This window comes from Cygnus olor, chromosome 2 (genome assembly GCF_009769625.2).
Source record: "Cygnus olor isolate bCygOlo1 chromosome 2, bCygOlo1.pri.v2, whole genome shotgun sequence".
NCBI classification, from domain to species: domain Eukaryota; kingdom Metazoa; phylum Chordata; class Aves; order Anseriformes; family Anatidae; genus Cygnus; species Cygnus olor.
Window position 1 is genome coordinate 152,205,232 of NC_049170.1, and position 13,804 is coordinate 152,219,035.

The 13,804-nt window shown below is 34.9% G+C and overlaps 1 protein-coding gene across 12 annotated transcripts in view; it reads left to right on the forward strand.

Moving 5' to 3' along the window:
• Positions 1–13,804, forward strand: part of EFR3A (EFR3 homolog A) — an 80,939-nt gene that overhangs the window by 49,918 nt on the left and 17,217 nt on the right. For all 12 annotated transcript variants that reach the window (XM_040547228.1, XM_040547231.1, XM_040547234.1 and 9 more), the window contains 8 exons: positions 35–113; positions 769–904; positions 2,558–2,722; positions 4,026–4,140; positions 6,033–6,084; positions 9,052–9,224; positions 9,688–9,763; positions 12,754–12,915. In XM_040547228.1, the coding sequence (XP_040403162.1) occupies positions 35–113; positions 769–904; positions 2,558–2,722; positions 4,026–4,140; positions 6,033–6,084; positions 9,052–9,224; positions 9,688–9,763; positions 12,754–12,915 (958 nt within the window). The remainder of the gene's footprint in view (positions 1–34; positions 114–768; positions 905–2,557; positions 2,723–4,025; positions 4,141–6,032; positions 6,085–9,051; positions 9,225–9,687; positions 9,764–12,753; positions 12,916–13,804) is intronic.

The window sequence follows — 13,804 nt, forward strand, 5'->3', positions numbered from 1 at the left end:
CATTATTTCAAATCTTTTTTTTTTTTTTTCACAGGCATTTAGACCATCATAAGCTATGGGATCCCAATGAATTTGCTGTTTCCTGCTTCAAAATCATCATGTATTCTATACAGGTAGGGTTTTTTCAGGGTTTGCTTTCCTCATATACACATTTTGAGTACATGGGTTAAATGCTTACTTCACCACAGTAATGCTAGATAGGAGATTAAGTCAATGAATCCAGAAAATCCATTTGCATAATTCCTTAATATTAAACTTTTCATATAATAACCTAATTGCGCTTTGCGATCAGAAGCTATTTTACCAGTGGGCAACTGCTGCTGTCTGTTGCAAAGCAATCAAAACCTGACTCTTGGATTGTGTAAAGCACAGACACCCAAAAGATAAAGTCATGAAATTCCAGCTTTGTAGAAGAAAGCAGAGTTTACTCAATGTTTGTATCAACAATGCATTTCTGTAAGATCAGCTAAGTCCTTGAACTGCAGTTAGCTGAATTAAGTAGTATGTCATGCATCCCCTGTTCTTGCAGACACTCCTAGATACCTGAATACCGTAAGCGTTTATGTGCTGGGCTGCATTGATCTGTGTGGCATCACGTGTTATGGTAGTTTTGTTAGTCCTTATTTAATCATGAATTGAAATTCAAACAAAGTTGTAAGAATGTTGTAGAATAGGAACATGGTGGTGACTATAGCTGAATAGTGTATGAGTTTATTCTTTATTAAAGTCACAGATGAAGCTTTTTTCTCATTTTCTCTTCTTTAATAGGCACAGTATTCCCATCATGTAATACAAGAAATTCTCAGACATCTTGATGTTTGCAAAAGGGATTCACCACGAGTTCGTGCTGGCATTATTCAAGTTCTTTTGGAAGCAGTTGCAATAGCAGCTAAAGGATCAATAGGTAAGTCTTACTAAAATAATGGCATCAGCCAAAGGATAGATTTGAGGGATGGTGTTTGTTTCTGCTTTGTTTTCAGACTATTAAAAACATGTATTTTGGAGAAGGCTTTGTGTATATTAGTTTTTTCCTCTTTGTGCTGATAAAACTTGCTTGAAGTCTTACTCCATTTACAATTAGTCAAATGTACTTGGTCATTTGGCTGCTAATGGGTGTATAATCCTTTGCATCGAAAAAAAACAGATTTATTTTTACAGCCTTGAGAAAGACAGGAATTTCTTCTTGATAAGAAGTCGCAAAGTCTTGAGGGAACTGTGTGTCTACAAGAAGTCAAGATGACTGCTGCTTTGTGATACAGCTGATATAAGAGGACCAGTAACAAAGGAATTGAGAGTAGAATGATTTTGCGGAATTTTACCTTAGTAACTATGAAGCGGCTAAAATAAGGTGAATTACATCATTTAAGGTAGTACAGTTCCACGAAACTAGAGTTTTTTTTAAGATCTGTACACACATGTACTTCTCTGCTGTTGTTTTTCTCCGGTCTTGTGCTGAAACATTATTGCTTTAGTTCATTAGCTGGTGTCTGAGTTAGACCCACAAGTACAAGACCCACTTACACGCAGAAATGAAACTTGTGAAGGCTTTTATCATATTATGAGAAGAGCTCGTTATTTGATCCAATAAATGGAACTGGATTTTAATAACAGGTTTTAAATAACTGAAATTCAGGGGCAAGCTCATACAGTTTAACCCATTGTTGACTGAATTTCAGCAGCCACATACCGTTTCTCTGTAGAACTTGTGTGGTGATTTGATTCCAACCAACAGTGAAACACCTACACAGCCACTTGCTCACATCCCTCTCCCACAGGACAGGGAGAAATAGCAGAAGGGTGAGAAGTCTGATAGATCAAGATAGTAACAGTTTATAGGTGAAGCAAAAGCCGCATGCACAGGCAAAGCAAAGGAATTTATTCATTATTTCCTGTCTGCGGGCAGATGTTTAGCAAGTCACTGGAAGCAGGGCCTTAGCATGCATAACATAAGTTATGTGGGAAGACAGCTAGCATACCAGCAAATGTCACTCCCATTCCTTCTTCTCTCCTTGAGCTTTTCTGGCTGAGCTTGACATCATATGGTATGGAATACCCATACCGAAGGGGTAACTTTGGTCAGTTTGTGTTAGCTGTCTGGGTTGTATCTCCCCTCAGTTTTTTGCATACCCCCAGCCTACTCACTGTTGAGACAGAGTGGGAAAAAGAAAAAGCCTTGGTGCTGTGGAAGCACCGTTCACCAGTAGCCAAAACACTGGTGTGTTATCGACACTGTTTGAGTCAGAAATCCAAAGCACGGCACCACATGGGCTGCTATGAAGAAAGTTAACTCCATCTCAGCCAGACACCATACAGCTTGATAGTAATGGATTGTGCACATACACCTGATTGCATTTCCCAAATCTGAAGTAATTTCTAAAATATCAGGATGTAGGCACACTTCAAAAGTTTATCCCTAGGCTGTATCCTTCAAACAGTGAATTTCACTTGTTCTTTCCTGATTAATCTGATTTCTCTTGAAAAAGCCTCAAAAGGCTAATTTTCATTTTCTGAAGGCATCTTTCCCTTGATGAGTGCAATCGTTGTGTGTTGTTTCCAGGTCCAGCAGTTCTGGAGGTTTTTAATACCTTACTGAAGCACTTGCGCATCAGTGTTGACTTTGAGTTGGGCGATAGGCGCAGTTCAGCAGGAAGTGCCTCTTTCAGCACAACCTCCAAGGAGAGTGATGAAAGGATTGTCCAGAATGCTATTATTCAAACGATTGGTGAGTAATGAGGGTATCACAGGCTCACTTTTTAAGTTCTTCCTCCCACCCTTTTCTCCACGAGGAAGTACTAAAACAGCTTGAATTGAAAAGGATTAAAAGTGAGTGGTACCTCTCTACTTGCATCTAAATCACAGGCTCACTTTACAGAATAGGCTTCTGAAAGACTGTCCTTATAATTGTTAACTGAGCAGGCATCCAGGAAGCTCAAAGAAAATTAAAATGCTGGTGGACGTGCAGTAAATGCGTTAGTTACATTATTATATATCCATTGAAATATAGACGACATTCTGTACCTTTGGTACAGCACTAATACTAGTCTGTTCGTGAAAATAATCTGGCAAGTTGTATGAAGTAATGCAGTTTTGTAGGTACTATTTGAAAGCTTGTAGAAACCAGTGTTAAAACACAGCAAGAGTGACACCCTGTGGCCAGTTGTGTTACCATGACTTAACTGTAGTACTTCTATCATAGAATCATGGAATGCCTTAGGTTGGGGAAAAACCCTTTTATGCGCAACGCTCAAAATGATAGCAACAGTGTCTGTAAATGACTTCGTAAAAATAGGCTCCGTCATTTTTTTCAGATTTTTCTCTCTGTTTAATGATATATATTGCAGTGTATTTATGATGTTTGCTTGCAGTGCCCTTTGCGTTCCTCCTTGTTCTTTAAGTATCTTAAATTCTATTCCCTAGGCTGTATCTTTGCTCATTCTATCCAGCTTTCTGGAGCAGTAGCAAATATGTAGTAGACTGTTTCTCACTATTACAATAAAATTCCAAGTTAGTTTTTAAAAAAATAAAATAAAATTATAGTGTCTTTCTAATTCTATCACAGTTGCATTTACACTATTGCATAGTGGTAGTCTCTAAGTAAAATAGTTATAAACCTGTGAGATCTGTTAGCAAACCCATACTATTCAATGGTGTCATAAGAACAGACTAAAGTAGTAACGCTGTGTTCCACAAGAAACACTTACAATTCCCCACTAGTTACAGGTAAGGGTTGCCACATGTTTAACTTTTCAGTGATATATTTAAGAGTATGAGATTAGAAAATATTAATGTTCAGAGAAGAAAGTGTCATGAAAAGACACTGTATGCCATTAAGTAGAAATGAACACGCGAATATTCTGCCCTAAAACAAATCATAGTTTATTTCAAAAGATAGACCCAGATAGAATAAACATTTTATTCATCTATTTTGACTTTGTAAATGAATTCCTTGTATAAATAAGTTTTATCTTTTAAAGAAGCCCTGTATTTCTTTATTTTGGTCTATGAATTCATCCTTTTTTTTTAAGGATTTTTTGGAAGCAATCTCCCAGATTACCAGAGATCAGAGATTATGATGTTCATTATGGGAAAAGTACCTGTTTTTGGGTCAACTTCACAGTCACTGGATACAAGTCACCTTGGGTTTGTATGAATTCCTATATTTTTGAATTTCTAATTAAAAACATAAATTTTAGAATGCTGAATAAGAAGTAGGAGAAAAAAGAAAAATTAAATGCAAATTCTCACTCATTGGGGCTATGTTAAATGCCATAGAGAAACAAAACAAGCATAGCATCATCAACATGAACTCAGTCTTCAGGCATATCACTAATAGAAAATACTTGATTGAAATGCAACTTATCTTGCACTAAAATATTTTTGTTCTCCATATGTCTACAAATATTGCCGAAATTACCTACTTAATGGCCTGTCAGTTCTATTACTTCTTAAATGTGTGTTTTCTGAATGAGGGAAATTGAACTCTGACTACATTTTTTCAAATAGCTGTGTAATTTATGCACAGGTTTTGCTTTTGTTTCATTCTGTATAAACTGATTTCAGATTAAGAAATTGTAGAAATTACAGTGAATTTGTTTCATTTTAGATATACCTTTTTTGTTTAAGAAATAGGAAAAAGCTACAGGTGGGCAGACTCCTGTAATAAATAGCTGCCATACTAAGAAATAATACTTTTTTTTTTCTGTAGCTTTAATGTTAATGTTTAAAGCTGCTTTTCCTTAATATGAGGAAAGTAACTGAAAGGGTTACCTCTGTTCTGGCCAGGTATGTGTGGATACTTTGTACCACGTATCGTTTTCTAGCAGTCTGATCCCCCTGCTAGCTTAAAGTCACTCTCATTCTTTTGTTTTCTTGGTAGCTTTTCATATACTTTAAAAAAAAATAAAATAAAATACTGTGTCCCTGCAGTATGGGTGGTAGTGCTCCATAGAAGACAGGAATCTGGCCGTGCCAGGCAATTAACATGGAAGGCATTTGAAATATGGATTGTTTTAGAATTTTGTACTTGGACTGTCAGTTGCAGGGGTAGAGTCTATTTTTTAGCTTTACATTTTTTCTTGATGGCACTCTTTGTAAACATGGGACTGAGCAGTATGGTGTGTATGTGTCATTCTGAAGAAAGGCTTTCTGACTGATGATAGTCTTGCGTTACTTACCTGGAAATTTGTTTTCTGCTACACAAAACATTTGAGTAATACTGCAAGTGGATATAGCCAGGGTTATAGCCAGTGGAAATGGAAGTTTCTACTGTTATGCAGGGGCCAACTTTTTACTGGTAGAGGCTTGCGCTTCCCTTACACTGGTCGACAAAGTGGTTTGCAGATCAAGAGTCTGTATCTTTTTTACTTTCTTGAAAGACTGCCTTTGAATAGAGCACTTTATTCCAATTACACTTTTATTTTGTAAGATCTTGCAAGAGCAGCACAATGTGGCTATAATACTGATAGTTATTTAACTTCTTTTAGTACCAACAGATGGAAAACGAGAAGAGATGAAGAATAGGTTAACTGGTGTTTTGCGTGGCTTCCTGTGGTTTCTTTCATATTTTTTTCCTGCTGATTTTGCAGATTACTTTTTTTCAGACTCAGAGTTTTGGGGGGAAAATGGTTCTGGTTTCTTAATATAGCCTCAATTACATTTTAAGTCTGAAAACATTCTGAGCTCTTATGAAAATAAAGTCAAGCATGTACCAATTGAGCACTGCAGGTGCACAGAGATTTTAAAATGGAACATGAAGATCTGGGTCTGGCTCACATATATCATTCACTATTGTTTCAGTTGTGTATGTGTGTTTGTTATTTAAGGTTTGCTATAAGTGTCCCATTCAAAAATGCCTAGTTACTGCACCTCCTTTGGAGATATTTTCTTCTTACTTGTGGCCATCCTGCGTCCCTTCCAAGACTACTGTATTCAGTTGTCGAAAAAGGAGTTGCTAGAATGATGTTGTAGATGAGTAGAATAATATTATGAAGCTATGGAAAGAACTGATTTTCAACTTTTTTTCCCAATTGTAGGGATTTGGGAACAAGGAGGATTCAAATCATGTTATTGAGGTCTTTACTTATGGTAAGCCTTCTGTATTCAGTATGAGCATACAGTATTTTATTTTATGTGTATATTTATACATATAAGTACAGTATTTCAAATTTGTCTTATGAAATTTAACATATGTTTGTATTAAATAGATCTGTAGTTCTACTGAGAAAAATTGTGACAGCGTTTTCCCAACATGGGTTAGAAGCAGATCAGGAAATATGCCTCCATCTCTTAGAGCGCTTTAGTGAGTATCAGTTACAATTGGATCTGCAGATCCAAAAGAATATCACAAAGTGGGTTGAGCTGACTTGTTCTGCTAGCAACATCAAAGTGAAATCACTTTTGTCTCTGGCGTTAGAAAGGCTGTAATTAGTAAAATGACTATTTTTAAAAGTGTGGGAATGGATGCCTATCTCCAAGGCTTTACAGCCTCAGGCACCATTGTTCTTTCCTTCCTAGTATTTCCCAAATTTCTTGTAAGCTACAATTAAATGTTTTATCACAATTACATTTTTCAAATGTAAACCTTCAAAGAGTGTTTCTGAAAATTGCCAGTGTCATCTTTGAAGCATTTTGTGAAGGACTGAAATAAAGAGAAACACCTCCTAGTTTAAAGACACAACTTACCTGTAGTTCCAATGCAGGTTTTATGCAAGTATGTACTGGGAGGGGTTCATTCAGTAGTTCTTTTTGCAGCATTAATGATGAACAACACACAGAGATGTTATTTAATTCACATAGAGTTAAGCACTAATAAATTCTGTCCATTGTGTTAGATTGCATTATCTTAGAGATCTAGGACTGTCAACCTCTTTTTAAAGATTCTGTCTGAAAAATTGTTTAGAATGTACGTGTCAGGAACTTCCTGAATGCTAGTTTTAACCCCTAATACTGGCACTTGTGGTCTTGGCAATAATGTTGATAGGTACATATTGCATTGGTTTGAAAAAAAAAAAAAAAAAAAAAGAGAGGAATGACAGTAGTATAATAAAGTTGACAATAAAATAAGTTACTTACACACTTTTTTTTTTGTCTTCATAATATAAATGTCATGATTTTCTTGGTTTATTCAGTAAAAACAAGGTATGTCCTGATAGTAAGATTCAGAAGTAGGTAGTATATTAGGCTCTTGCTTGTAGAATCCTGGCCTATTTTGTTACAGAAGCTGAAAACTGCTTAGTGGCTGAGGTAGGGGAAATAGTATGAAGAACCATTTCATTACTAAAACTGTAGAATGCCTTCCTGGAAAATAAGTTTCTATCCCTGCATCACCATGAAATTTGTGCGTGGTGTTAAGCAAATCAGTTAAATAGTTCTTTGTAGGTCAGAATATGAAATCCTAGGCTCCCTCTTGCAGAAAAGCTGAGCAATCACAGTTGTGATTTAAAGGTAGAAAACATATTAGAAAGGACCTCATAGGGTCATCTTGCATGCTGTCTTCATTTAAGATAGAATCGGCTATGTCTAAACTGTTCCTGACAATATTTATCTAACTAGTCTAAAAAATTCTATTCAAGTCAGTGAGAGCTGTTGTAATTGTTTGGGATGCTACATAGCCTGTAAGTAGGCTGTGGGGGATCCAAATTTTGCATATGGAAGGATTTGAACACTTTGGTTGATGAATTTTGTTTCAGATCTTCTAGGGTACAGAAGTAAAATCCCATCACTGCACAAAGATGTGGAAGTAAATGTTTTGATGCTTAATGAATTACTCTGACATTGATAAATATTGTCAAAAAACAGTGGAAGGAATCTGTGTTCAAAGCAAAGTTTTTTTATTTCAGTATATAAGGTGTGGACTGCACACGTCGTAAGTAACCAGAAGTTGCTGAATCCTGTCTGTTCTGTGTACTGAACTGAGCACTGTGCATCATCTGTTATGTACACAAAAGTAATACTTCATAACATGATGAGTCTCGTCTTGCATACACACAGACAAACACCTTAGTGTTGCAGAGGCAATTCAAATCTGGCACTTCATGAAATATATGCACTTTTATTTGCAGCATTACTGTTTGTAAACTTAGGAATCTTCCGTAAAAAAAAAAAAAAAATTTGATCAGATTCCTTCCTGTGGCATTGGTAATGCCCTCCTGCTCCTTTGCCAACCAATTTCCTACCTGTTCAGTTATGCTGTACGAATAGTGCTTGCACACATTTGCATGTAAAAGCAGTAATAGTATAGAATGTATGCAATGAATATATAATTATTATGCAAAGTCTTAAACATATGATTGTTTTTATTATAATTAATTTTTGGATTATTTTGTACCCCTCATTCTCAACAGCTTATGATTGGCTGTTTCTCAATCCTGTTTTGGTTTTGAGACTAATTTTTTTAACGTCTATTTCAAGAGATAGAAGCCATTTAAACATTTCTGACTGCTATAAATGTACAACTGATTAATATATAATTAGTTATACTAAAGTTAACTAACTCTTCATTATATATCTGCATATATATCTTGTTTTAGAGAAAAATAATCAAGTGAGGCAAGCCAACATTAGCATTGGGTTAAAAAAAATACCACTGTAGCAGATTTCCAAGAAAATGCTTTTTCCTTGGTTCCTTTCTTTGCAATAAAGTAGTATCGATAAATGTTTAAGGTATACATATAGGGCTTGATTTCTCTCTCTCTCGCGCTCTCTCTCTCTCTCAAATTGTTACCTTCATTTTATGCCCTGCAAATTTTCACTCTGGTTATTTCTTATAAATTTGATAAATAGTTACTTTATTTTTGCTTTGTAAGTGTTGACAGAGTAGGGATCCTGAGAAATATCACTTTAAAACAGATGAGGGAGTTCATTTGAACAAGAGTATTAAAATCCTTCCAAATCTGTAGTGAGGTTAGGAATTTTCAGAACTAATACAGTACTTCCAATTGAATCCACCTCTCAGATGCCAGTCAAAGCCTGCTAAAATGTGAGTGACAGCTGTGAGTAATTCTTACAGTGCAATAATGACACATACTAATACTCAACTTCAACCATAAATAGGTAACTTCAGGATACAAAGCAACAACAATAACAAATGCACTTCCCGCCCCGTTTCTGGACCCGTTGTTGTCTCCTTCACTCATGGAGGACTCTGAGCTGAGGCAGCTGGTCTTGGAAATTCTGCATAATCTCATTGATCGGCATGACAACAGAGCAAAACTCAGAGGGATACGGTAATTCTTCTTTGTTTGCTATGGTTCTACTTTAATTGAAGTTCTACTTTAGTATCTGAGTGATGAGTAATTTTGTTTTTAAAATATTTTTCCAAATACAAAATGTTAATGTACTGTTTTGATAAATGCACAGTGCTCTGTATCATTTATTAATGCAAAGAATTTTACAGGTAAACAATGCATGATACATTAAAAGACCACTCCAATATCTGGAAGTTAATTGACTTTGTAACTGATTATCTGCTTCGTGGAGGTATTTTATATAGAGGAAAAAATATCTGTGGTTGTCATAATTATGTTTATGGTTCTGCCTCTTCAACTGAAATCTGAATATCATTGTTAAACATAAATATAATTAAAATGGAAATTGCTTCAAGATTTGTTTGAATAGTTCATTTATTTCATGTCCTCTTCCCCTTTCAACTTTTTTTTTCCTGAAACGGTATCTTGGTTTCCTTTGTAGAATAATACCAGATGTTTCTGATCTAAAGATAAAACGAGACAAAATTTCAAGGCAAGACGTCAGCTTCATGAAAAAGGTAATAGAACAAAGTTAACTTTTCCATCTAGAAAGAAGATGAAGTAACTGAACCAGTATCTTTGCTTTTCTTCAACTGTTTTTTGCAGCATGCTGCGTATATCAGTATCAAGTGATTTTAATTCTAAATAGTGTCTTGAATGTTGAGGACTTGTAGGTACTTCAGAGATGGTTCCGTGGAATAAAATTTTTATTTATCTCTTTGGTAGAAATCCTTGCATGTGTGAAATTAGGGAAGTGTATATCTAAACTATGGTTCTGAAAACATTTCTCTATAGTTAGATCCCTGTGCTGCATTTCCTTTATCCTTAGTAAGGTCTTTTTATACAGATTCAATTATCAATTCTTTAGTTAAAACTCAATAAAAATATAAACTCAATTAACAATAGTAGTCTTTCAGTTTTACAGATTTTCTTTGTATTTTTACTTTTTAATTAAGAGCTCTTCTTTAAAAGCCTTGGTAAAACGTCTTGTGTCTTACATCTGAAGTAATGTTAACTTGGAAGAAAAATTGAACCTCCTTACAAGGTACTTTTTTTTTTTACAGGACATTGTGCCAGTTGACTTCTGTATATGTTTGGTTCTAAAGAAAAACATATTTTTTTAGATGATATTTAGGTTAAAATTACTGCTTTATACTACACACTTTACTTTCTACAATGTATTTACTTATTAATGTGCTCTGTCATTCCTGAATGTAGCTCATCTGTGTGGGTATATTTGTAAACAAAAAATACAGATTCCTGAAGTGAGTGGAAGCAGGCCTTCGAAACGTTTATCACTGTCACCTGCCTGAGATGATATTGTTTTTTCACAGCTATCCTTTGCTGCATTGCTTTTGTTTTCTATTAGCTATGAAATAAAAGATGCGTGTCTTCAGAGTATAGGCTCTGAAGTAAATAATTTTTTAATATTAAGTAAATCTTGGTTAGATATTCTAGTTAGAAAAAACGGAAGAATTGGTATTTAATTTGTCCAGAGGCAAAAATACTATGTATATATAAAATTATGCAAAGTAGTTGTGCTGCTTTCAAGTAAGTTTGCAAGGTACACGTTCTTGCTAGGTTAGTACAGTTGTTATTCCTTGCAGTATATTTGCCCCTGTTCAGAATAATGTCGGAAAAAGACACATACAAAGAATACTCCAACATTGGCAATTAGTAGTAATGCATCTTTTTGAAAAATGAATTATATTGGAATTCATCAATACAATACCTTGGATTTACATCAAACATTTTCGATAAGCTGCATATACTGATTTTGCTAGCATACAAATTTTAATTGCCAAACTAAGTATTTAACAGTTAGTCAAGTTGGTTGACAGTTGAGCATTAGTTAACGTTCTTATCTGAAAAAGAGGGCAGGAGAGGAAAATAGACTCTAATCAGGTTAAGAATAGATTATATGGTCTTCTAAAAATGTTTTAACCCTGTGGAATGACATCACTTAATAATTATCTGTGATACTGTTTTAGGTGCATATCATAAACCTGATTTTACATACCCGGTTTACATCTGTAGTCTATTCGTACCAGATTTTTTGTGTAATCAAAGGAGAAAGATGAAGCACCTTCAGAAGTCCGTTAAGATCTGAATGACCATCTAGGCTTGTTTGAGCTTAAGTGGGGATCCCACAGCAATTATGTATCAAGCTTAGGGATTTCAGTAACTAAATTCAGGTGGAATTAAACCAGACATAGACACAAAGCTCTTTTAATCTCAGTCTACCTTCTCAAAGCCAGGAGACTTTCTTTCTGTCATTTAAAGATTCTAACAATAGCCATTGTCTTATTAGGGAAATGTCAAGCTTCTGGCATTTTGTAATCTTCAAAAAATATACTACGTAGACTAGAAAAGTCCACATTATACATTCATTTTCATATAACCATCTTTCTTTGCCAATGAATGAATTATTACTTTTATTTTCCAAATATACTGTCCATTATAGATCTAACCTTTGCTTTGTTTGTTTCATCATTTTGTGCTCTGGTAATAGCTCAATGTTTTCCTCCTTTGAGTGAAATCTTCCTTCTTGAAGAGACAATGTTAAAAAAAAAAAATAAGTTGCCCTCCTCCTTCTGAAGCTGAATTATTACTTTCAGAGATAAAACATCAGTCTTCAGATCTTAAAATTATCTATGTCACCTGAAATAGACCTGTATCCTCTACAGATTAAGAATGCTGGAGTGATCTTAAGCAGTGTCTTGAATACAAAACCTTTTTCTTAACCTGTCTGTCTCTATTTTCATTTATTTTTGTTGTTGAAATAACAGTTTTGTTACAAAAATTTGGTTAAGCACAGTGCTAGGAGGAAATCAAAGTCACTTTTGTATTTGAGGGTCTTTTATTAGATAACCTCTGTTCTTCACCAGAGTTCCGTATGTGCAGTGGTAAGTGAGCCTTGTCCACCTTCTCAACCCCCTTCTAGAAGAATTTTTTTTTTAGTTTGCTATTCAAGAAGGCCTGCTTAATGCACAAGTTTGGTGTCTACACTAGAGAACATGGATAACCCTTGCAGTTACTTGAATATGCTTGAGGATGTTTCAAGATCTACTTTTTATGTTCTTTTTCATAAACAGGCTTTTTTTCTTTTTTTTTCTGAATATTTCAGTAAGAAATGCATGTCAATGTCTGACACAGTGTGGTATTCATGTGCAGTTCTCTGCATTATCTTGCCCATATGTACACTTCTACAGAAAGTAGAACAGTACTGTGTTTTGAAATAAGCTCTTGTCTTTATAGTAAACTAGTGGTCTTAGTAGTTTTCATGTACTTGTTTGTCTGTGTGTGTGTGTTTTACCTATTTTTATTTTTTTCTAATTCTGTATCCAAAGTGATCTGTCATCAGAGTGAATTTTTCTAATTCTGTATCCAAAGTGATCTGTCATCTCCTTGGAGAAGGGAATTGGGCTGGAGGACATCTAGATATCATTTCTAACCCAAATTATTCAGAGATTTTAATATTTGTTTTCACTTCCTTTGTCTTTCATAGCATGGTCAGCAGTTATACAGACACATCTACTTAGGCTGTAAAGAAGAAGACAATGTCCAAAAGAATTTCGAGCTGCTGTATACTTCTCTAGCTCTTACCACAATTGAACTGGCCAATGAAGAAGTGGTTATTGACCTCATTCGATTAGCTATTGCTCTGCAGGTAGGAGTCTGAACCAGTGCTGGGTTCATTGACTAAATTTATATTTGCGAATGTAAATGTGAATAGTTTTCTTTGCCTGTTGATACTCAGATTGGAAATCATATCATTCAGTCCTAATATGTTCAATTCATTGAGCAAGTATACTTTACACATAATGTTTATTAACGTGGAAGCTTCAGCTAATCAGATTTATTAAAAACGTCTACAGCATGTTCTCTTCATCAAATTTAGCAGATGCAGAAATGTGTTGAAACGTTCCCTGCAACCACTGTTATATTCATTAACAGATTGAGAATCTGTTTTTATAACCTCGTATATGTCCTCACCTTGGAAGAAAGCTTTTGGTTAATTGACTGGAAACTTATGTCAAAGCAGGCTAGTTAATCTTACCTATACTAAAACTATATCAGTGTTGAGAGGCTTTACTCTTTAACATTTCTTTTATAGTATCAAACACTATTTAATTCTTGTACACAGTCTTCAGTGAAACTGTTAAAAAAAAAAAATAGCTTTATCTATATATCTAAAATCAAAGCATTGCAAAAAATATTGTGTGCCATGAAAATTTGATAAGATTGCATACTGTGTTCTCAGTTCATTCTCTGTCACTAGCCTTATTCTCTTATATGCACCTGCACTGTGAAACTTCTGAAATGCAGAGTGCATCCTTAGTTTTAAAATGTCACTGAACCCGATCCTCACTTGATGAAAATGATGATAGGAGTTTGACTAGAGCAAAAATAATACCATCTGGAAAACTGTAGAAATGCTAATAAGCATTAAATAATTCCCTTTATGCTATTGTATCCGTGACTCACAAGGATGATTTCTATTTTTAAGATACTGTTCATAATTTTCCTGATCAGCAGGTAGTCCTTCTGGAAGTTGC